General features: G+C 39.3%; 2 protein-coding genes across 6 annotated transcripts in view; one reads left to right on the top strand and one right to left on the bottom strand.

Moving 5' to 3' along the window:
* Positions 1 to 26,254, bottom strand: part of LOC109039844 (esterase E4) — a 72,282-nt gene that overhangs the window by 30,009 nt on the left and 16,019 nt on the right. The gene's annotated exons all lie outside the window — the stretch shown is intronic.
* LOC140224687 (uncharacterized) lies at positions 14,418 to 25,946 on the top strand. The gene is made up of 3 exons (XM_072300916.1): positions 14,418 to 14,927; positions 18,888 to 19,078; positions 21,941 to 25,946. The coding sequence occupies exons 1-3, from the start codon at positions 14,585 to 14,587 to the stop codon at positions 22,331 to 22,333; spliced, it is 927 nt and encodes a 308-aa protein (XP_072157017.1). The 5' UTR covers positions 14,418 to 14,584; the 3' UTR covers positions 22,334 to 25,946.

The following is a 26,254-nucleotide window of genomic DNA, read 5'->3' as shown; positions in this document are numbered from 1 at the left end:
CTTTATCACAACTCACATAGCTTCAAAACAAGATAGAAAATGATGGATGCTCAGCCCCGACACATCGATGATCGCGAAATTTGCGCGGCCGCGCAATTTTCACGTTCAACACTCACCGATGCACTGATGACTTCCATTTTCGCCTCCCATTTGCTACGTGGGCAGACGGCACACAACTACCGTGGCCATCGGGGCGATTATTGAAATGACATCGACTCTATGTCGCCGCTTACGACAAGACATATAGCCCTATCTTAACCGTGTAATATATCGCAATTCGATATTCAAAACCATTACCTACAATTTCAGATATAAAAATGCAAATTTTTTGCAGCCTCGCTAAACGACTTATCAACCATGCATTCCAAAGTTTCTTATCACAGGGCTGTGAAAATATACAATCTAATAAATACAAAATAACCAAATATCTAAAAAGAGAAAATTTCAGTTACAGTCAGTTTCAGTCTTATTGTTGCACAAACTAGTTATTTGACAAAAAAAGAAGATGATCACTCAATTGAAAGAAATTGGCGCCCAATCACAACGACAAGTTAAAAAAAATACTGTGGGAGAAATTTTTTAGGATGCGGACCTCCAAAGAGCCTTCAAAATTAAAAGTATACAACAAGTGATAGTGCCATGCATTCTGCATATCAAGGGCCAATACACATTTATACACCGGCTACGTAAATCTGCTAAGTTACAAAACATGAATCGACAGTTGTCGGATTGTACATCAGTGACAAAATGTGTCTAGGCCCTCATTCTTGACTACAACTACTGTCGCCAGAGCCGCTCTCCGACGCGAATGCGTTGGAGCTTCCTGCTTGTTTTATATTCCGTGCCACTTGTTTATTTTTAATCCTCGTAGAAAAACCACCCATTTGCTAAATACACTTCTGGCAGCACAGCAGCCACTTTTTCCAATGAATCGATCTGTTGCGCGCGAGAGATACAGCAACTGAGGAGATTTTTAGAGGGAAAATTCACCCAAAAATCACATTGCGCGCATCAAAAAAGTATCAAGTCCTCTCTTTTGCTCTGGTTACACGCTCGAATTTCCGTCAAATTCCGATCAAAATGATGACCAAGATGACGGTCGAGAGTTATCTAGATTGATGAGTAAAATTAATTAAAACAGCGTGTTGATCGAAATAAGCATGAAATAAGCACGGTTGTGTGGAAATCAGATGAAGGATGAGCCCCACAGTTCCATCATTTACCATCAAATTTTTGCAGGCCGCAGAAATTTGATGGTAGATGGTGCGCACCAGTCACCAGTTGATCGGAAATTCATGGAAATGTGAGCGTGTAACCAGCACCATTGGCGCGCGATCTGCGTAGTTTTAAAAACGCTTTCTCAAATTTACCGCGTATGCCGGCAGTCAGGTTTGTCTGCAGAGAGACCTTACCTAAATGAACAAACATTCTCGTGAACTGCTATAAACTCTCCCTGCGTTTAAGATTTCAATTCATTCTAAGCTTTTGTTTTTCCAAAATAGAGAAAGAAAAAGGGGGGAAAATGGACGATAACGATCGAAAGCATAGGTACATTATTAGAAGAAGTTAGTGAAATCGTATGCGTTTACTCAGATTAGTTGTTCTGACTCCTCTGTCTGTGCAGACAAGGTCGGTGGTGACTGAGAAAAATTACCCGCAGACTGGGGCAAACTTGAAAAAGCGTGTTACAAACTACGCACATTGCGCACTGAGGAACGGATTTCAGACTTTTTTTACGCTCCCGACGTGATTTTCGTGCGATTATACCAGTGGAGACTGCATTTATTTGGCTGCATCTCTTGCGTGGAACAGTCCCATTTTCAGAGCAGTATAAAAAAACTAAATTATTTTTGGCATGATGATTTTTTTATTAGCTAAAACTGAAATCACAGCGTAGGACTAGCGTAATTAGACTGAAAATTCCAAAATTGCAAGTCAATTATATTACGCAGATTGCCTGGAAGGGAAAATGGATCTGTGGCTTTTCGGTTCATTTTCATCATTATAAATCTCATCAGGTTTTATGCTTTTTTGATTCCAACATTTTCATGGTTTCATTTCAGACATTTTTTTGAGGGTACAAATAATGCATGAAATAGGCAATTACGATTTTTTTATGAAAGACCTTTGTGCAAATTTCTTTCATCAGTTTTATTCTTATTTTCCGATTGTTATTAAAAGAAATTAGATCGTCAATCCCTGTAGATCCCCAAATTTCATTCTTGCCAATTTAAGTAAACTTTTTTGAATGCAGTTTTAAAAGCTTTCTCCATTGGTCCTATTATAAGTAGCTCATTTCTGTCAAAAGCTGTCGTCTCTTTTAATCCATATTGATGGCAAAAGTAGAAACATTCAAATCTAAGATTGCGACATCGTAAATTCTGTACGCATGTTACCTATATTTTATTAAAACAAAAGCCATAGTCTATTTTGAAATATTTTGCGAATTGAATGAGACAAAATTGCGAGAAAAAGTTCTGGTAGGTTTCCCTCGCAAAAATTGAACATTATTGGAGATTCTTAAACATTGTAATGGATTACGCATTTACCCCACTCGGTTACCAATATGCTTCAGTTATTACTTGAAAAGTTGCATGCAGTCTGCGTCATTCGATCCTACAAATCTCATCTATTTTCGGAACTTTTTCATCTCTTTTTTTTTTCTAATAAAACAGCAACGAGGAAAATTTTCACTATTTTAGCAGTAAGCTGCTTTTAGGTATGCAGAAGAGCCTGAGCGTTTGAATCTTTTTACAGGGTACCGCAAAAATTCCACGGCAGTACCAGATCTAGAGCCATAAAAGCCATAAAGGCTTTCTTTTATTTTGTAACGTTCAAAATTTCACCAAACAACATGTTTTATATTAAATTACGAGTGTGTATTTTACATCGAGAATTTCACGGATTTTCCGTTAAATCAGTAAAATAAAAAATTTGAAAAAAAAAATTGGAATCGTTCTTAAGTAAACGATTAAAATATTAAATGTAACTTTTCAACGTTGCAGTATACTCTTCGGCTTTTCAACCCCCCTATTTTATCGTTCTCTTCTTGGTATCCTATTTTTATGCGGACGACAAAGTTTTACATGTAAATAAGTATGAAATTAAGTCATTGTTTTCAAAATTTAATCAACCTTCATTGATTAAATACTGAGCGAATTTTTTTCGAAGTTCGTTTGCGACAATGGCTCCACCAGTGTGTCGAGTGATTCTTTGTTTGAATGAATGTCTTATCTATAGATGAGCCATGCCGTTGCCTTTGGTGTTTTTTTCACTACACCAATTCATCTATTGTTTGTGGCGCTAGAGACGCTCTTGGATTGTAAAAGGGATACCTATTCGGGATCCAGGGAAGCTGCACTGAAAAACAAACTCCGGCCGTGGGAGCCGCAGTTACGGGCTATGTAGACATACCGTCCGTTCCGGGCTCAAAGGCCGAAAATTCCGGCTGCTGGAGGCGTAGCTTCGATTGCTCCGGGTTCAGAGGCCGAAGCTCCGGCTCCAGCAGCCGGAATTTTCGGCTTTTGAGCCCGGAACGGAAGATATGTCTATATAGCCCGTAATTGCGGCTCCCACTGCAGGAGTTTTTTTTCAGTGCGTCAAAATTGTCAGATGCCGGTGCGAAACTTGGGCCGCACCCGGTAGTTCATATTTTTTACGGTTTTTTTGCGTCGTACTCGTACGCACTAAGAGCTTCTCTGTATTCAAACGGTTTAATGCTGTCTCTGAGGTTTTTTTTTTTTTTATTTTTTGGTCCCCTCTTAGTGCACCCGCAATGTAAACCAGATAGACGTCACAGAGTGAAACGAATCCATATTTTTAAAAAGGTTTTTAAAGGTAAACCCTCATCGAGTCCAGCAGAGAAAATTCAAGTCCTCGTCATATTGGAACCTCAAGAGAAAGATGTATGAAGTTTTATTCTACCATAATAACTCAGAGCTACGGATTCTGTATACCCCTTAATTTCACATTCAAAACATTTTCTCTCGATTCTGAGTCTTTAAAAGGGAAACATAGGTGGATCCAAGAGGAGCATACCGCCCCCCCCCCCCCCCCCTCCGTTCACTCAAAAAAACAGGAAAAATAAAAGAATGAAAGAAAGAAAGAATAGGAAGAAACGGAGGGAAAAAGAAGGAATGACGCTTATGTTTGGTAATTATTCATGACGGAATTGATTGAAACTGCATGTTAGACGCTTTAAAATTTCTAAAAAATTCTAGGGAGGCCCCCTAAATCCCCTTCTCCTCGTTCGTAGTGTCTGTACCCGTCAATGTAGGAGACGCTGTAAGAAAAGCTCAAAACTTCACATTTTTTTTTCAATTTGTGGTTCAGATTCTTTCTGCAGGGCTTTGTTCAAATTTCCTTCAGCAATATAGGGTGTCCCATGTTGCCCTGCTAAGGAAGAACTCGCCGAATGAGCCTTCAGACACTGCCGAATCGCCTTTAATGAAATACACATTTTCAGGGGACCTGTGCATGTTCCTCCTTAAATTTTTCAGATAATCTTTTTTGCAACCAGATCTAAGACACCTGAAAATGTCAAGAAAAATATTCATGACTCAGCTTGAAAATGAACATTTTACAGGAGGGTATTTGGCAACTCTAGAATGTTCACGCGGCGTTTTTTTCTTAGCACGGCAGCATATTTGACCCGAAGAAAAAATTAACGAGCAGACCTTTTTTCTGCGAGCATTAGATCTCGTGCCGAGTAGAGTACCTTTATAGACAGAGTATGGCCATTTCTGTTCCAGTTTTTCATTGGTCGCGAGCGAATAGGCTGACACGATGCTCTTAGGGCCGTAAATAAAACAAACAAGATGGCCGTTATCAGCAAGCAAGATTGAGGTTATGCACATCTTACATCCTCCTGTGATAAAGGTGAAAGGCAATTTAACAATGTTTTCATGTGTTTTTCGTGTGCTATTCGTAGATATGCTAGTTTAAATTGTTACTGCCCCATAATTGAAATTATTGTCAAATTTAGCTTCTCATCGATGTTACGGTGAGCCGCCATCTTGTTTGTTTATTTACGGCCCTAAGAGCATCATGAAGCCTAAAAACTCGTTGACCAATCAAAAAGCGGAACAGTTTTCCTATAGTAAAAAGATACGAATGGCCATACTCTGTCTATAAAGGTACTCTAGTGCCGAGAACAGAATTACAAGCTAGAGAACATTTTGTCATAAGGCAAACGCTCGCAAATTGTGGTCTAATTGAGGTCGAATTTTGTCGGGTTGTTTTCCAAGGAAAAGCAATATCCGTTGATGAGCTGAGATTGCACCGCAAAATTCCTAGGAAAGCGCTCATGACTCGTCCAAAGTACGAGTACATTTGAGGGGCCCGGTGGACAAGGCGGCACAATTAATTGCATTTTTTGCCGTTTCGAGTGACACGTGTTTGAAGTTTCGAAACATCATGGATCCCTATGGCGAAACCAAACTTCAAACAGATTTTTCGATGCTTAAAAATTGGAATTTGAGAGCAAATATTTCATAGAATTTGCATTAAATTAGTTTTACTTGAAATCATCTACATCTTAATTTTTTTCAAAAACTGCACGTATGCGCCTTGTCCTCCAAGCCATTTGAGTACTTACGCCCATTTTTCCTTTCAAAACTTGGTTCTCCAGTGAATATTGCAAAGAACGCGATTGTCAAGTCACAACACTCAAAAATAGCGAATAAATATCGAAGTTATTTGTTCGTGGACCATGAGGCATGTTATGAATTACAGCACCAAGAGAGAAAAAGGGTCCAGGCTTTCCTCTTCAGACAATGAGAGCAAAAGGCGGATCCATGCTCGAGATTTGCCGAATTTCCCTGGATAAAACATGTATGTTTGAGAAACGTTACACATATTTTTCCGTGAAATGTTTGTATATGTATGTTCAAGTTGCGAACAAAATTATCTGCAAAATTGGGGGTAAAATATTCAGAATTTTTCCGCAGTAAATTCGGTTTTTAGTAAAGAAAATCTGGCAACGTCTAAAGGTTCATACGGCGTTTTTCCGTAGCACGGCAGCATGGGTAGGGGGCGCTCCCCCCCCCCCCCCCGTTCGCGCATAGAGAAGGAGAAAGAAAAATAAGAGAGGAGAAGGGGAAAACATGTTTAACCCACAACAGACGTTTTTAATGCAGGGCGTCCCAGGCCAACCGCACTAGGCTTTTCCTCGATTATTATTTTAGGCAGGATAAAGTTGCGGAGACCACGGGGATGAAAGAGAGTTGACTCTAGGGAATCCAAATTCACGGCTACGAACCCCCCCCCCCCCCCCCCCCCTCCGGAGTCGTGACTTTAAAATAATGTTGAGGTTCTTGTCAGAGTTTTGAAATTTTTCCATCACACTGAGAAGTATGCGAAATCCGAAAACGGCGCCCGATTCCTGTTTGAAATAATGGCCCCTGAAGGTGGGAGTCCCGGAGCCCCCCTTTTAGAAAGTAAATGTCGCTAAAATGACGCAGAGGTTCAGGAAAACGACGAATTCTAAAATCCGAATCAGTCAAGCTCGAAGCCCCCAAAAAGCTTTACTGATGTGATACAAAGGGGTCCTTTGGAAAATTTCGAAAGTCACGGACTTCTTGCGGAAAGAGAAGAATGGCACGACCAAAAGAGGGTGTATTGTGTTGCCTCCGTTGATGCGCTATATTCATAGCATCGCCATTCTGACATTAGGGCGTACGTTCATTTCCACTAGGGTCCCGTACTGACGTGCTAAGGAAAAACGCCGTATGAACATTCAAGAGTTGCCGAATTACCCTCAGTAAAACATACATTTTGGACGACATTCACGCACATTTGGACGTATTTCTGCCAAACAGACCTATGTTGGAGTTGGACCTATGTCGAGAAAAAAAAAAAAAAAAAAAAAAAAAAACCAATATTATTCCGCAGAAATTGATGGAAAAATTCTTTAGGGAAGCTTCAAAATGCGTCCGATTAGTCGTATAAATTCTAAAATTTCTCAGGGGAAGCCCCTCGGACCCCCCCCCCCTCCGTGCTTGGGGCCCGGACCTTAAAACTGGTACCAGAGCCCGAGATTGGATGTGGCGGGCCTGCCTCCAGGCATTACTAAATTTCCTCTGACGAAACACAAGTTTCCTGGTAAACTTATGAATATTTTTCTCCCAATTTTTTAGAAAAGTTTGTTTGTATTTTGATTTGAAGTTCCTGAAAATTTCAAGGAAAAACATTCATAATTTGTCCAAAAAATGAACATTAAATTAAAGGAAATTTGGCAACTCTCAAATTTTCATACGGCGTTCTTCCATCAGCACGACAGTATGATCGTGCGACTTTGTAGCTGGCTCAGAAAAAATCTCACTTTTCCGTCACCCATGAGAATCTTTTGAGGCTCTCCGTTCAGTGACGCCCATGTGAGGGTCTATTATCTCAGTCGACCGTCATCGATTTTTCGCTTTTCCCTCTCTCTTTCTCTATTCTCTGGTGCCTTGTTGTGAACGAGCTTCAGACCGCCATGGCTCGGAGTGAAAGCGATCTCAAGTTTAGACACCGTCATGTGTAAAACACAACACAAAAGTAAAATAAAAAAATTGAAAAAAAAAATCAGTCAACCTTTACTGAAGAGCATTTTACGGTTGGCGCATATTCTGTGAGTTGAGAACGCTCAGTGCAGTGGCAGCAGTGGCTGTGGGCAGCAGCGGCAGTTGTAAAAAATAAAAGGTAAATTTTGAGAGAAGTTTGATTTTACGCAGAAAAGGACTGTTTAAAATTAAGAACTAAAAAACCGCGCAGAATCTTACGTAATTTTTCGGGAGATTTCAAATCATCTTTTTTTGCGAACCCGCTCTAGCTTTATATTAAATTTTAGAAATCATTCACGTATGTGAAAATCTCTTTACTTCACGTGTAAGTGAACGTAATTTTCACTTAAATATGATAAATTGAAAAAGTCACGATAATCAATTAGAAATCATGAAAAATTCACCCGAATTGCGATGACTTCTTTTCCTAAAAATAAAAGTACAGGGTTCATTGACCCAAAGTCGTAAAAACGGACGGGTTTTTCTCGTAAAATTCGACTCTCTTTAAACATTTTCATCTTATTTGCAGTTCTCACGCATGATCTTGCCGCGGAGATAGAATTTTCAGATCAGCTATTTTTATTGAATCGGGTTGCAAAATTGGATTTTGAGATTTCGAAAGAGAACTATCTAAGCGGTCTCTGAACGAATGAATCGCAAATCGGCTTACTTCATGTTTGCGCCAAAAAAATGGCGTAAAACTGCGAAATAATCCCGCAATTCCGTGCTCTTGACATGCTTGCAGACCAAACTTTTAAACATCTTTTTCTCCAAACTTCATTCCGTTTTTAGACGTAATCCTCAAAATGCCATCACTTCAATTGAGGTTACCGTACCAAGAACAGCCTATAGGCGTATAGGTCGTTAATACGCCCATCTGCTTCTCGGATTCTACGTACCCTGGACTATGCTGTGGTATCGATAGAATATAGATAGGTAACGGCTCGAGGTCGAAAAACCTTTTTTTTTTCCGAGTTAAGTCAGGCCTCTGGATCGATAGGTGCAAGAACGACCTATAAACGGGCCTATAAGTTGCTCGTTACCCCTTCCTTTACTCACTATCGATATTCTTTCATTTTGCGTTAATCACGCGTGATTAAAATGATTTAGGCCGGCCAGGTTGGCCTAGTGGTCAGCGCGTCTGACTCTAGGCCAATAGGTCCCGGGTTCGAATCCCGGTGGTGGCGATAAATTTTCATGGAACTGACGAGTGGATCTGCAGAAACAGATTCCACTCGGCCTTAATCCCTGAAAATTTGAAAGCCCGGAGCATGGATGTGCCTAAATCCCATGATGTCTAAGGACAATAAATACTGTCTATCGATGGCTGTAGGTTCCAACGGAATATAAGCCACTAAACCAGCAAAAAAAAAAAAAAAAAAAAAAAAAAAAAATGATTTATACTTCATATTGCCACCAAAATGACTGTTGGGCATAATAATGGCCTATAGACCGCTTTTTTAAATTAAATATTTGAGAGTATAAACCCAAAATGTATCGCAAAATCTACCCGGCATCCTTCAATAGAAGGGTTAGGTCACCCAAAAACACCAAAACAGGGTACCTGCATAAGAAAAGTCTGCGCAGTACATCAAAAACAAAACTTTAAATGCGTTTTTCTCAAAAGCGTTTCCAGTTATTAGTCCAGGCGCCTGGTAAGTCTACCTGGAATTTTGGGTACACGGCGATTTTTTTGGCTCACTTTATGTTTTTTGGGTCGCTGAATCCGAATCTGAAGTTTTCTACCGCGTATCTGGTGAGCATTTTCCGCCATTTTGAAAAAATGGCCTAAAAACGCCTTTTTTGCGGTTTTTTTGATATAACGGCTACGCATGGGAAAAAGTTCCGGATTTAGTTAATGTTTTGAATAGCTGACATAATTTGGAAGAAAATGGTATATAGATATGCTAGGTTTGGTCAAAAATTGAGGAACCTCGGATCTCGGAACTATGGAACGCTTCGGAACTTGGCTGACCGCGGCGAGCCGGATCGCGCGTTGACGGGTGCGCCGCGAAAATGTGAATGGGCGCGATGTTTACGATGCTGTATCTTCCTCAATTTTTCGGCAAACCTAGCATATGTACACACCATTTTCCTCCAAATTATGTCAGCTATTCAAAACATTAACTTAATTCGGAATTTTTTCTCATGCGTAGCCGCTATATTAAAAAAAACCGCAAAAAAGGCCTTTTTAGGCCATTTTTTCAAAATGGCGGAATATGCTCATCGGATACGCGGTAAAAAACTTCAGATTCGGATTCAGCGACCCAAAAAACTTAAAGTAAGCCAAAGAATCGCTGTGTACCCAAAATTCCAGGTAACCTCATTTTTAGCTACCAGGCGCCGGGACTATATAGGCTGTTCTTGGTGCAGTGTCCTCGATTCAAATAGCCTCATCCATACACGCTGGGCTTGTCGATATCCTTTGACATTTTTACAGTGGTGAATGCATAGCTGAAGTGCGCTCCAGCTAGAATTGTATTTAGCAAATGAGTGGTTTTTATACGAGGATTAAAAATAAACAAGTGGTACGGAACAAAAGAAAAGAATATGAACTATAAAATGGACAATAAGGTTGATTTAAATTTCTGACCTAACTGTTTTCTAACGCTTCCGTCAAATAAAACACAAATTCATTGAGTTGCATTAGCTCGTAAAATCGGTCATTCTATTGATTTTGTGCTCCAATTTTTTGCGAAACTACAAACCTGATATCGAAAGTTGGCTGTTTTGATAACGCCTTCAAATGCGGCGTGATACCTCACGCATTCCGGAGAGTTCAAATAGTTGTATCATTGCGCCTTAGAAATGCGACGGCAGATTACAATTGAAATAGCCTTCATACACGCTAGTCTTGACGGTTTCCTTTGACATTTTTGCAGTCATGATTGCGCTTAAGTGCGCTTCAACTAGAATTTTATTTAGCAAATGGGTGGTTTTTATAGGAGGATTATAATTGAACAAGTGGTTAGAAAAGGAAACAAAATACTATGATCTAAGCAAAACGAATATTTCGACAACGGAACTTGGCTCTTTTAAAAACGCCTTTCAAACGGGCGTGATATACCTCAAGCATTCCGGAGAGTTCAAATAATTGTATCATTGCGCCGTAAGAATGTGACGGCAGATTACAATTGAAATAGCATCTATGCACGCTGGGCTTGTCGATTTCCTCTGAAATTTTTGCAGTGGTGAATGCATAGCTGAAGTGCGCTTCAGCTAGAATTGTATTTAGATAATGGGTGATTTCTCTACGAGGATTAAAAATAAACAAGTGGCACGGAATATAAAAACAAGCAGGAAGCTCCAACGCATTCGCGTCGGAGAGCGGCTCTGGCGACAGTAGTTGTAGTCAAGAATGAGGGCCTAGACACATTTTGTCACTGATGTACAATCCGACAACTGTCGATTCATGTTTTGTAACTTAGCAGATTTACGTAGCCGGTGTATAAATGTGTATTGGCCCTTGATATGCAGAATGCATGGCACTATCACTTGTTGTATACTTTTAATTTTGAAGGCTCTTTGGAGGTCCGCATCCTAAAAAATTTCTCCCACAGTATTTTTTTTAACTTGTCGTTGTGATTGGGCGCCAATTTCTTTCAATTGAGTGATCACCTTCTTTTTTTGTCAAATAACTAGTTTGTGCAACAATAAGACTGAAACTGACTGTAACTGAAATTTTCTCTTTTTAGATATTTGGTTATTTTGTATTTATTAGATTGTATATTTTCACAGCCCTGTGATAAGAAACTTTGGAATGCATGGTTGATAAGTCGTTTAGCGAGGCTGCAAAAAATTTGCATTTTTATATCTGAAATTGTAGGTAATGGTTTTGAATATCGAATTGCGATATATTACACGGTTAAGATAGGGCTATATGTCTTGTCGTAAGCGGCGACATAGAGTCGATGTCATTTCAATAATCGCCCCGATGGCCACGGTAGTTGTGTACCGTCTGCCCACGTAGCAAATGGGAGGCGAAAATGGAAGTCATCAGTGCATCGGTGAGTGTTGAACGTGAAAATTGCGCGGGCCGCGCAAATTTCGCGATCATCGATGTGTCGGGGCTGAGCATCCATCATTTTCTATCTTGTTTTGAAGCTATGTGAGTTGTGATAAAGTACATAATTTTTTTGTATTATATTACTGTATAAATAATGTAAAATTTGTACAGAACTTTGTACAAAATAGTTTCTTGTAAAAAGTGTGGACTACTGCCACGTCGTTTCCATACAAACTCCCAATACGCCGCAAGTACCACAAATGCCCATGTTAGCCAAATCACCTCATCATCCATTTTTTAAGGACACAATTTTTAATTCAAATCAACTTACTTTATCAAAACTCCAATCGTTTATCAAATAACATATATCGAGTCATTTTAACAAAATCAAAGACGGCATAATATCATTTATCACACAGCCAAAAACCTAACCTAGAAACCACGAATTTTACAAACTCAAATTGGAGAACACTCATTGGTCCAATAATAAAAATTGATTTGCCGCCTTTTTTTCTTTGCAAGCAAAACGTGTGAACATGTCTGAAAATGGGATCGGGCGTCAACACTCAACGATGCACTGATGACTTCCATTTTCGCCTCCCATTTGCTACGTGGGCAGACGGCATTAGACGTTTACGGTTTCCTTGGTAACCTTTGTTTGCTATCAGCTGATATCAAGTAATGTGACTAGGAAGCTCCAACCCAGTGGTTGGAGCTTCCTTAACCGCGAAAACTTTAAAATTCAAATTTTCAAATTTTGAACGTAAAGTACATTTTTTCCATCACGAGATTAAAGCACAGACAAGTTTTGAATTATTGACTGTATCACCATGATTCCAAAAATACACTACACAACATAGCATTGGCTAACAATAAAACAATATGCAATAAAATAAAGTCATGACAAGGAACATAGCCGAAAATGGCGCCGATTCCCATTAACCAACGCGCGGTCTCTCCAATGTAACATGGTCCAATGATACTCCCCAGCTGGGACCGTCCGGAATAGCAGCTCTAGTGCAAGCACCAGAGCCGCTAAAAGAATATGAACTATGCAAAACGATAATCCGGGTATCGGAACTTGGCTGATTTGAAAACGCCTTCAAATGCGGCGTGATACCTCACGCATTCCGGAGAGTTCAAATAGTTGTATCATTGCGCCTTAGAAATGCGACGGAAGATTACAATTGAAATAGCCTTCATGCACGCTGGCCTTTTCGATTTCCGTTAACATTCTTGCAGTCATGATTGCGCTTAAGGGCGCTTCAACTAGAATTGTATTTAGCAAATGGGTGGTTTTTATAGGAGGATTATAATTAAACAAGTGGTTAGAAAAGGAAACAAAATAATATGAACTATGCAAAACGATAATCCGGGTATCGGAACGGAACTTGGCTGTTTTGAAAGCGCCTTCAAATGCGGCGTGATACCTCACGCATACCGGAGAGTTCAAATAGTTATATCATTGCGCCGTAAGAATGTGACAGAAGATTACAATTGAGGTCACCGCACCAAGAACAGCCTATAGGCGTATAGGTTGTTTATTACGCCCATCTGCTTTTCGGATTCTACGTACCCTGGACTATGCTATGGTAGCGATAGAGTATAGATAGGTAACGGCTCGAGGTCGAAAAACCTTTTTTTGCCGAGTCAAGTCAGGTTTCTGGATTGATGGGTGCAAGAACGACCTCTAAACGGGCCGCCTATAAACTTAAGGGCCTATAAGGTGCTAGTTACCCCTTCCTTTACTCACTATCGATATTCTTTCATTTTGCGTTAATCATGCGTGATTAAAATGATTTATTCTTCATATTGCCACAAAAATGACTGTTTGGCCTAATAATGGCCTATAGACCGCTTTTTTAAATTAAATATATGAGAGTATAAACCCAAAATGTATCGCAAAATCTACCTGGCATCCTTCAATAGAAGGGTTAGGTCACCCAAAAACACTAAAACAGGGTACCTGCATAAGAAAGTCTGCGCAGTACATCAAAAACAAAACTTTAAATGCGTTTTTCTCAAAACGCGGTTTCCAGTTATAGGCTGTTCTTGGTGCGGTGTCCTCAATTTCATTTCGACATTTTTAAAGAAATATCCGTCCTAAAATCTAAGAATCCTTTGCATTTTCGTAATCTACCTGCATGCTCGGATATCAATGACTCGATTCGGAATTTTTATGCTCTTGTCTTTTTTCACTGTGCGAACGGTCACCCCCCCCCCCCCTCCCCCCTTCGACACTTTTTCTCTTTGCCCAAGCATTGATTAATTGCAATAAAATGCAATTCCATCGTAAAAGTATCGCTACTGCATCAGAGTAGTGTGTACCTTGCCATTCTATTGATTAAAGGAACACTCTTCACTGAAATTTATCGTAATAAAATTCAAATAAGTTGCATTTCCTATTGTATTGTTAATTGCTCATCTTTCTGACACATTGAACTCACGTTGTTGGTTCTCTGAAATCAGCATATTTATTGAGCAAGTGATGGGAAAATTTTGAAATTTTCTGGTAAAAAAACTCTTTTTTCTTCATTAAGTCGCAATTTAAGGTGATTCGATGGTTGCCATTTTTTGTGTCAGAGCAACGTGCGATATATCGCATCAATTCGCTCCATAATTTCAGCTACTTGTTATTTTTTTCGAATTTTGAGATCGACTCCTGTTGTCATGAGACCAAAGAATTCATGTGCTTTGACAAATAAATTCAACGTAATAAAGGCAGGGTTTTTTCAGAGGAAAAATATCGCATTCGAGTGCAGTTTCGATATCAGTATCGAATGCGATATTTTTCCTTTAAAAAACCCTGTCTTTATTACGTTGAATTTCTTCGTCAAATCTGGTACATGAATCCTATGATCTCATGACAACAGAAGTGCGATCTCAAAATTCGAAGCAAATCACAAGTAGCTGAAAGTATGGAACGTATTGATGCGATACATCGCACGTCGCTTTGACATAAAAAATGGCAACGGTCGAATCACCTTAATTCCCATATTTTCATTGCACCGCTCTCCTTGGGTTTTCTTACTAGGGTATGGAAGCAAACTCGTCCCAAATCACACTCCTGCTAGGAGTACTGGGCTTTTTCGGCACTGTTGAGTGCCCATCGGCGATGGTGGCCCCGATTATAAGTGAGGACCAACTACAGTATGTGAGTGATTCAATAATCAAGTCAGAAAGGTGGGACAAGATTGCAAGGAAACAACCTAGACTCAGTGCCAGCACCAGCTCGAAGGAATATATGAAGAGCATCAGCAGGAGCCCCAGCGTTAAATTGGGAAGATCTGGATCTGGATCTGGGTCTTCATTCAACAGCTTCAAATACAACGACGACTTCATGAGCGTCGGGAGTGACAGCGACTCAGAATCTTTATCAGGTTCAAAGAATTCAAATATTGTCATATTTATATCCGTGGATTCGCAGTTTTTATAGTGTTTATGTCGAAGGCAAGTAGTCAAATCAGAAATTTTGTCAGATACCTCGGCAAATCTACATATTATACTGTAAGCTCCGAGACTTCCTAAATTTGCGTATTTGGTAACGCTTAGTTCCAGCGTTCTACCGGGCCGATTTTCATGATTTTTACTTCTATCGGCAGGCAATTGTCTCTAAATGAGCCCGCTTTATTTATATTTTAGAAATATGACCCAGGTTTTTTTGTATTACGTGGTAAACTTGCGAATTCTCCCATTTAAACAATGTAATTTTTTATTTTTTTTCATAGTTCGTTTGAGCGTTCTGCAGGGCCGAAATCCATGATTTTTGCGGTTATCGACAGGTGATAGTCCCTAGATGAGCCCGCTTTAATCAGGATTTGAAAATAGGACCCATGCTTTTTATATTAGAGGAGACCAGAAAGCTTAGAAAGGGGGGCAAAATTTGAAGTATGCGGGAAATGTTGAAACTTGGTCTGCTGTTAGTAGATTGGTTGGTAGATACGTTTGTAAGTGAATCAAAGGTATGCTCATTTGCTACAGACTATCAAAAAGCGACGAAACGCTCCGTTCCGTTTCGTTTCAGTCTTGGCGTGACGCGTGAAGTTTTAAATAAAAGCCGACTTTTTCATTCGATTCTTATTGGTCCAATTGCTCCCGGCCAGAGGGATATTGGATAAATGAGAGTCGGGTATGAAAATCATTTCATTTTATTTTTTTTTGGGTCGTTCTTTTGTCAACGCGGGCCTAAGAGAACGCGAAGCGCCCTCCCTCTGAAGGTTGGGCCGCGTAGCGGCCAGGGAGCTTAGCCCCCTAGTAGTCAAATATTCTTACTTAGATTTGAATTATGATTTTTTACCCCAATTTCAAACAAAATAATTCGTTGAAAGAGAGAAAATCGTATGAAAGAAATCTCTGTAAAAATAGACAGCATACAATAGTATTTTAAAAGATTTTAAGATCCTGAATGCAAATTTCTCATGAAATTTTCAGCACGTCATAAAACATAGAATTTTTAAAATTTTAACATTTAAATGTACTAAACGCATGTAAAAAGGAAGGAAGAGTTCGCGGATTTGAAGAGTTATTCCTCCCAAAATATTGAAAACCCGTGAACTCCTCGCCATATTACAGAATTCCGTAAACTGTCAACATTTGACTACCGGCTTGGGCATTTGATAAAATGCCTGATTTGACTAATTGCCTTCGACATTTATTATACGAGGGAGTTCTTGTATACTCCGCGATTCTTCGATTTGAGTTCAGAAATTGTGTTTTCGCCAGAAACACGATGTGCAAAACACAGTAGCCAAGACTTTCGTTACTGTGTTTTCAAAGACCAAAAACTGCCAAAGATTCGAGAGCTCCCGGAAGATAGTCAAATCATCAGCCACATACATATGCGCTGGGGTTGCCTACTTTTAGGCACGATTTTATCTCCCATCAAATCTTGATGAAAAATAATTAAGCGTCAGGACAAATTAGGTAGTTTTGCGGTTCACTATTAATTTTTTTTTTTTTTAAATCACATTTACACACGTATGTGTACTTTACCATTATTTTGTTAGATAACCTTTCAAATTTGCATATTATGAAAAAAGAATAAAAAAATACAAAAAAGTATATCAGTAAGGCAGTAACAACTAAGAAGTAACTGATCCAACGTCATTGGGACCGCAACAAATACGGCACTGGACTGACGAAAGGCCGTAACTGCGCCCAGAAATGAACCGGGAAAAGCATTGGGGTGTATGGACGACATAAGGGCCTGGGCGTGCCTCTAATTTGGGAAAAGGACACGCATCTCAGCAAGCGGTAACCAAGAAATTACAAGAAAAACTCCAATGAACAGCTAAATCAAACATGTACCAAAAACAAGAAACCAATTGATTAAAGTAAAGATAATGTATTAATCCTGGGCAAGATTAACACCGCGGCAATGTACCTCCTGCTGAAAAAGCGCCAGATTTAGGTGGTTAGGTGGTAAGCAAAATGTCCAAAAGACCTCTGTTGGCTCTTTTTGTTTTAATGACGATGAAAATTTTGACTGCGGATGGAAGATGTAAAATCGTCTGTGAAGGTAGGCAGCACCGATATGTCCGTAGCAGATTTTTCGTTATCTCCCAAGAACTTTTGGCGGATGACTTTTTTTACCTCGTAATAAAGAGCTTCCCTTGTACAAATGGTTCCCACCGTATTTCCGTGAAAGTGGTGACGTTTGAAACCACAAAAAAATTACTCCCAGCCCCTAATTTTCATCAACATCTGACGCTTTGGAACAGTCGAAGGCAATTTTTTGAGGGGGGGGCGGGGTGTTCTGAACTTCGGTGGACTGAAATATCGAAATAAGCGTTTTCAGAAAAGTTTATAAAAAAAAAAAAAAAAAAAAAAAAAAAAAAAAAAAAAAAAAAAAAAAATTATTTTGCTCCCTAAATATGGCGCATTTATTCTTGAACGCCCTTTAGACTACATAGATAACCAGTGTCTAGTCATCTGTAGCAGGGTGTCTACCGACCTGGAAAACCGGGAAACGTCGGGGAATTTTTTTAGTGTCAGGGAATCTGCGAAATTTGGAATATCAGGGAATATTATTTTGCAAGCAATTTTTTGTCAGGAAAACGCCAGGGAAATCGAAAAACGCGGATTTTTCGGATCATATACTCCGCGAATGTTACTTTCGTCCAGGGAATAGAGAATTCTAGCGGGAAAGTTTAGTCGAACTAGCAATTATGGGCGGACTTAATGTTTTTTGGGTCGTAGAATCCGAATTTCGACTTGCCTGACAGATCCAACCCTCCTCCCGGCCGCCATTTTGAAAAAACGACTAAAATTTACGGTTTTTCCCCATTTTTCGCCCATAACTTTTTTTCTGTTCCAGAATTTCCATTGATGTCTTTTAAATTTTAAAAAAGAGAGAAAATATGTATCTCGCTTCAGTCAAGGCACCTTGTATTTTGCTCTATTTATTTCATCAAATGTATATTCCTAAAACATGAAACAAATCTTACTCACATCTAATATCAGTTCAACCGTGTCAAAAAATCAGGAATATTTTTTCTTTTTGTCAGGGAAATGTCGGGGAATTGTGTTTTCCGTGCGTCAAGGAATTCGAAAATTTTTACCGGTTATTTGGTCAGGGGAATCAAGGAATGTCAGGGAATTTTATTTTTGAAAATTGCTAGACATCCTGTGTAGTTACCTTTACCGCCGCACAGTGCGGCCCTCTGTGGACAAAAATGAAAAATTTACAACTCGACATCTGAATATTTTTTTTGGAGTTTGTCATCTTGAAGATATTTCTGACTCACAATGATGTTTCTTTTTCATATTTTTTGCTCAAAACTACTTCAAATTTGGGTAGAAAGTGAGCGAGAAATGGGTCAAAAATCACTGGTCCATAAGAAATACATGGGAAAAAGACGTCAACTTCAAATGAAGATCTCTTACTTGAAACGCGAAATGCTCCGGGTGGTTGACATTTTCTTAATCCTCGGATATCCAATTTCAATTCTACCTAAAAGATCTTGCGACTTTTTGCGACTATCAGAGATATTTGAAGTTGAAGTTTGGGTGTTTCACGTTGCTTTTACATTGTTAACACAGGGCTGATTCGAGGTTGCCAACATCGAATGAACTTTTCTCGGAAAATGAGCAAAAACTCCTGCGATGTAACATTTTCTTATTCCTCGATTTTTTTACTTTGATAGTGCCAAAGGTTTTTCCTATGTCGGTGCTACTATCTCCATTATTTAGAGTTTAGTGTCTTTTATCGATTTTTGTCGGCATCGTCCATAAGGATGCCGCACTGTGCGCCGTTCTAGCGCTGAAGAATGAATTTCAATGTTCGTAATACTTTTCACTCACTCCTTACTTATACAATTTTACTTTCCATCCCTGGCCAGTCGATAAATCACCGAGTAGGTCTAGCTCAGATGGCAATCCGAGCTTGAGGGATTATAAAAGCCCCGTAATCTTAGGGGAAGTCACCAAAGTTTACGGCCGTATAAATTTGGATCAAACGAACAAGGGGAGTTGTAGGGTCAACGCTTACTTAAAGAAGCACAACAAGTACGATGGAGACCCAAGAATGAAGGTAAGGATTTTCTGTCATATTATCTAAGAGAGCGTCCGCATCATTGCGTAACTGCAGCATGCCGATTTTTGAGATTGATCGACAGGGATGTCGACAACGAAGACAAAGGGAAAATGAACGATTCTATTGGTTAAAACGGGTGGTTGTCAAAGAAAAATATTATAAACTAAATATGGGGTCTCTGGCTGGTGAGGTGCTGTCAGTTTACCTCCTTTGTCCATTGCAATCATCCACTTCCACCAATCGGATCGCTCTATTTTATCTATGTCCTCTTTGTCTATCGCTTCATCTAATTCCAATATTAGCCTGCAGAATGAAACTAGGAGTGTCCGAATTTTACCTTCAACAAGGAAACAATTCACTAGTTTGTTCCGTAGCTGACCAGATAGACGTACATGCCACTTTTTGCATACTAGCTTGGGTAAACAACCTGATTTTGTACGAAAAAAGCACTAGATACTTCCTACCCAAATCGTGGGTTTGCGTAACATGCCAAATAATTAAAATTGGATGCAATTTCTCTATTACATTATATGCGACAGCGTCCCTTATTTCAAAGTTTAGCAAATATAGTGCTTATGCAAAAATAACTAGCTGTGGAGAAAAACTTTCCTAGAACTTTAGAAAATTTTTTTTGGAGCTCTCGGTGATTTTTGTTGAAATACTCTTGACATTTTGCCCTCCCTCCGCGGGTACGTGTTTGTAGCAGTATAGGCATGTGTTGCACGTACTTAAGGTGATTCGACGGTTGCCATTTTTTGTGTCAGAGCGACGTGCGATTTATCGCATCAATTCGTTCCATAATTTCAGCTACTTGTCATTTTGGTCGAATTTTGAGATCGCACTCCTGTTGTTATGAAACTAAAGAATTCGTGTACCAAATTTGACAAAGAAATTCAACGTAATAAAGGCCGGATTTTTTTTGGAGGAAAAATATCCCATTCGAGTGCAGTTTCGATAACGGTATCGAATGCGATATTTTTCCTCTAAAAAAACCCTGCCTTTATTGCGTTGAATTTCTTTGTCAAATTTGGTACACGAATTCTTTAGTTTCATAACAACAGGAGTGCGATCTCAAAATTCGACCAAAATGACAAGTAGCTGAAATTATGGAACGAATTAATGCGATATATCGCACGTCGCTCTGACACAAAAAATGGCAACCGTCGAATCACCTTAACGCCCCTTTATTCATGCGTTCGATATGTTTATAATTCGAGATGCCACTAAAATAGTCTCTCTGCCCTTATCTGTCATATTACCCAAATACTTACTAATTTCTTTGATCTGTAGTCATTACGAATGACTACTTTGTCAACGGTCAACAACATTAACAAGAACCAACTCTAGAGGTAATGCACAAACGGAAAGAAAATGTATATTAAAGTTATCTTTACCACATATGGTCAAGTTCAATTCATCATTTTATGCCCCATTCGTAACCTTGAAATATTCAGTGGTCCAGACAACAATGAATTTGTGGATGTATATGGGTGAAATCTGGTCATGAGCAATTTGTGTGTAATTTTATGCGCTGAATCTGAATTTTTTATCCAGCAAATTGTCCGTATGCTCTGGGAAATCGGATAACAGCAGAAAATCATAGTGTCTTTATTTTTTAAACTTACTCTCTACTTACGTTTTCTTACTCTCTAACCTTATCGGGTCTTTTTTGACACATGCAAAAAACTTTCCACCCCGTTTTATTTATGTTGAAAATTATATCAAGTTCAATGTCGGAGGTCACCATTATCTTGGCATTTAGCTCACGAACCACGAACGGGCATGTTGCGTTGAACGAGTACCTACGGGTTTGAAGCAAAAAATGTCAGAAAATCGCACTTTTTTTCGGCATCGTTTGACCTTTTTGTGGATCTAGCGCTCGCCAACGTACGTTCAAAGAAGTGCATATTATTTTTACAAAAAATTTTAGCAGCTTTAATGTTGGAAAAAGTTATCTGTTGGATTTTGTGCTTCAGAAGTAAGATAGTTTTTAAAAACCTCGGAAAAAAGCGATTGGCGGATATTCCCATTCTCCGTAGGTAACACTAGGAAAATTGGTCAAGAAACCAGAAATTCGGATTCAACCTCAAAAATTATTCTTGGTCATATCTACCTTTGGATTTTTTTTTACCTTTGGAACCTGTAGGTATTTTGTATAAGACGCCCTAATCTTTCCTTTATTTCTTTGACTTGTTTTCCGATTCCCTATTGTTTCTTTCTTTCGCCTCAGGGCACGTTCTGCCCTACTGCACGACGTACCGACGTTTTTCAGACGAAAGAGTGTAACTCCATTCCAACCTTGCAAAATTGACTCAAACAGTTCATTTTTTTACAGAAATATGACCGTGCCACTTTTGTCCAAAATATTACTGTCTTTTTATTGTAGTCAAAGCAATAATGTCAAGTTAAAAATTTCCAACCCAACAGTTATTCCCTGGTAAAAATCGGATGCAGGAGCTGCGTTTCAAAATACATTAGGAATTCTCATAGCCGGCTATAGGAAGCTATAGAAAGAAAAGATAATCATACAACCGGGCTATACGAAGCGACATAAAATTATACAGCCGCGCTTATGGTTCCTCTCGCTGGGCTATATAGTTTATCGCCATCAGCCATAAAATGCCATGAGAAATTTTATTGCCGGCTATAGAGGCTATAATAAATCTTATAGCTGGCTACAGGTCTATGGTATTATGTAATGCAGATCTTACAGCCAATTTCTACTACGAATTCCAGTTGAAAATACAATTCGCGAGGGGAAATTCCGCAGCGTTGAATGCTGTTACTTTCTTTCGTCCGGAGGAGAATAATATTTCGTAATATCTTAACAAAAGTTCTCTCGGGGCGCCTCGTTTTCAGTTGGACAAGTTCAGGAGCATAGTAGAGGGAATGTGGGAGGCAGTGGCCAATGATGACTGCAAGGTCAATTCCGGGATATCGTGGACTGGAGACGGAGAATGCCAGAAAATCTACGGACAGTTCAAGCAAATCCCTGCCGAACTTCGTGGAATTTGCTCAACTGCGATCAAGGCTCAGTGCTCTGTCGTGCCCTGCCAGGCAAAGCCCCTCACTCATCAAACAGCTTGCTCCTTCTATGTCCCGACATATTTAATGCGCTGGGATAGTCGGGAAAGTCGGAAAAGTAGGGAGGTCGATGGAGCTTTCATCCCCTTGCAGGACTGCGTTCGCGACATGAAGAAGCAGCTTGCTGAACAATTAAAGCTTAATCAGGCGCAAGATAAGGTGTGCTAAGGAAAAACGCCAGATGAACTTCAGGCGTTGCCAAATTTGATTTGATAAAACACTAATTTCCTAGTAAACTTATGTATATTATCCTTCCAATTATTCAGATGATTTTGTTCGCAATTTTACCTGAAGTTCCTAAAAATTTCAAGGAAAAATATTCATACAACATTCCGCAAAAATAATCATTTTATCGAAGGAAATTTTGCAACTCTCGAATGTTCATACGACGTTCTTCCTTAGCACGGCAGTATTTCTGTCAAACGGAACGAGAGACAGGTGGGGAAGAAGGGGTTTGCTCGCTATGCGAGGGCCGTAAAAATGAACGGGAACTATAAAGCGCCAGTGACGTCAGCGGTGACAGATTCGGGACTGGGATCAACGTCCGATGTCTTTAACTCATCGACGGTGAAAGTCGGCAATCACATAACTCGGTTTGCGACGTCGCAGACTTCCTGTCATACTTTATTTTTTAAATGGAAAACTACTCAACGGCAATTCTTTAAAACTGCCATGATTTTTCTTCTCGATGCGAAGAAAATTCTGCAAAAACCTCAAGAAATAATATCAATTTGTTCTCCTTTAAAAAAATGACGTAGAGGCGGAGATTTTCAGACACCGCAAACGAGTTATGTGATTGCCGACTTTCACCGTCGTCATGAGCCTTGTCCACAAGGCTCTTGTCACATTTTCATGGCTCATGAGTGCCGCATTCAGTTGGCACATAGTTCCGTTCGACAGAGCGTAAATTCCCACTTTCCCAATTCTGCAAAGGGAATCACGCCCACTGTAACATCGTTTCTTATGCAGATTTTTAGAGCACACTCCGCCTTTCTCACTCGTCCATGGTGTTGGGTACAAGAATCGTCGACGCAAGTCGATCGAAAATCGAAAACGCAATTCAATCGACATAGATTCGACCGACACTCTTTCGATCGACAATTTTTTCATCGACATACGTTCCATCGAACTATTTTTTAAGGGTACAAGAATCGTCGACGCAAGTCGATCGAAAATCGAAAACGCAATTCAATCGACATGGATTCGACCGACACTCTTTCGATCGACAATTTTTTCATCGACATACGTTCCATCGAACTATTTCTTATCGACATAGTTTTTATCGACGTACTTTTAATCGACGTATATTCGATCGACGTAGATTCGATCGACATTGTTTCGTTCGAAAATTTAAATTTAAAATCTTTAATCTATGGTTCCGTTTGGCTGAAATACGTCCAAATTTTTTTTTTTAATATGTTTCTGAAACCTAACTCGTATATGTTCCTTTAAAACGAGGGGGAGGGGCGTAATATATGTATAAGCCACGACTGTAAAACGTTTAGGAGATAAGTTATTGTATGGGGACCCAACGGCATTCGACAGTGGAACTGTCGGAATGATTCGCACAGTTCTGCCGTGCTGAGGTAGAACGCCGTATGAACATTCGAGAGTTGCTAAATTTCCTTGGATAAAATTTTTTTTTTTTTAGGAAAGTTATGAATATTTGTCCTCGAAATTTTCAGGGAGTTTAGGTGAAATTGAGAATAAAATTATCTAAGAAATTGGCGGGAAAATATTCAATCACTTTCCTGACACTTAGTGATTTGCCAGAGGAAATTTGCCAACACCTGAAGGCTCATACGGCGTTTTTCTTTAGCACAGCTCTGTTGCAGCATAAGCGGATCCAAGAATTCACCCGAAAAAATGAGGAAGAAGAAAGGAAGAACGGAGGAAAGAAGAAGGAAGGAAGGATGCAATTATTTATTTGGCAATTATTCAGGACAAAATTGACTAAAACTGTATCTACATTGGATGCTTTGAAATTCCGAAAATTTTCCCTATTTCGAAGTGTCTAAATCCGCCCACATGTTGCAGGCTTCACACTTCTGTCATCCTTTATTTTTTGACTGGGAAAAAACTCAACGTTATATCCTAAAAATTTCCACGATTTTTCTGCCAATATGCGAAGATATTTTTTTTTCCATCGTTATTTTGTAAGTTGCAAGCGGTAGCAATGATGTATTTCCTTTTGATAACATGAATGAATGTGAGCCTGTATTCTGTAGTTTTCTTCATATTTTAAGGTTTTGCTTGCGTCTGCAGTAGGAGCTACGTCTGGATGATCCAAAATTGGATTATCCAGACAGACGTCGAATAATGAAATATTTTACTATCCTATCGCCAACTCTGTATCTTTTTTCTAATGTAAAAATACCCATAAGTAGAACTAGACATATTCCTATACAATATCATATTATTAAGAAATTATTTTTGGTCCAACTTACGAACCTTAATTTAGAAATTGAGTAAATAACATACGCCTACCTAGGATCGGTCATTTCTGCAATATCGAAGTCTCGTCTTCATATCTAATATCTTTAGGATTGAAAGAGAGTCAATTTTTGAGTCCGAAGCACCCAACTCAGCGATGTGCTGAGCAAGATTTGTAGCCCGACTATTTGTGCCTAAGATATATCTCTGTAGTGTAAACGTGAAGACTAAAAAGCGCTCTGTCATTTCGGATCTTCGCGATAAAGCCGGCCGCCGCGCCGCGCGCTGGCGTGAAGCGGTGAGTTCCTAGCGATTCAAAACGCCTCCAATTTTGTGCGTATGCAACATGGACATCCGTAGAGCCCGAATAGTTGCATGCGGCGTTATAATGGAATTCGTTCAATATTCGCCGCTTGCGACACCAACTAAGGGCGCAAGGCGCTACGCTTGTTTCTTTTACACCTCAAATTAATTTCGTCGTTGCTGTGCTGATTAAGTAAACTATTACTGATTTTTATCGCGGCACTATCAATTTTTTGGAAAATGCGATGGTTGTTTAAATGTATCAGAACATTACCGGTCCTCGAAATCGAAAAAATGTAGGTATCTAAAAAAGATTTTTAGAGTTTCCTACAACCTGTATTAACGAGTCGTCCTATGTTTGGAATGTTCTACCTCTTGAAACAATTATTTTGTCGTTAAAGTGCAACATTTTCAAAGAGCAATCCTCTGCAAAGCTGGCCTAAAGTTTTTCGCATGAAATATTAGTTAAAGCTTCAGCAGAAACAGAGTATATGTTTCTTCTTAAGTTTTCCTTTATTCAGGGATCAACATTTTTGGTGTATATACGTTATTTGGAAACTTTCCTGGTATTCTTCCTCATGTGAGGAATATTCAATTAGTTCTCAAGTTATAGCGACTTGGTCTCTTCTCCTGTGATGATATGAAATTGGAGCTAGAGATTTTGAAACATCATACATGTAATTGAGATACGATTTCCCGCAGTCGTACCATCGATAGGTAAGTCATGTGAGGGAAACAAAATGTTCGATTCGTGAAATATTGTATATTTCTTTTCTTTTGCTTTTTATTTGTAATCCACTTTAAAATAAATCAGATAAAAATACTTGTGTCTGTATTATTTTGAAACAAAGTTGAGGGGAAACTGCAGTTTTAAAACATCAAAATCGAGGTACGGATTATTTTGTTATCAATTAAGTTTAGCTCACAAGTGAGGCCAATGAGTGACAAAGTTATCCATTCTCACCCACTTGTCTGCACTTACTTGTAAGGGCACTTATGTGCGATATCATTGCGAATAATAAACACTTCAATTCTGGACTCGGTACTCATACAGGGTGATAAAAAAGTCCCTTCCACCTTCTCTAACTTTTTACCTAATTGAGGTAAAGATTTGAAACTTGGGGGATATTCCTAGGTCAAAGGGAGCTACTTTTTGGCCCCCCTAAAATTTTCAGGGGGGCCCCCCTTGGGGGGGCAACGGCCCCCAACTTTTAATTTTCAAATGGGAAGACCCCCTTTGTGATAGCTCGTTCGAAAGAGCATATAAAAAGAAAACTTTTCGCGCAAACTCGAAGTCAATATCTCAAACCGTTTCAAAATGGCGGCCGGTTAAAGTTCAAAATGGCCGAAAAT

The sequence above is a fragment of the Bemisia tabaci genome, chromosome 5, assembly GCF_918797505.1.
Source record: "Bemisia tabaci chromosome 5, PGI_BMITA_v3".
Taxonomy (NCBI): Eukaryota; Metazoa; Arthropoda; class Insecta; order Hemiptera; family Aleyrodidae; genus Bemisia; species Bemisia tabaci.
This window is presented reverse-complemented; position numbering and strand designations above follow the sequence as displayed.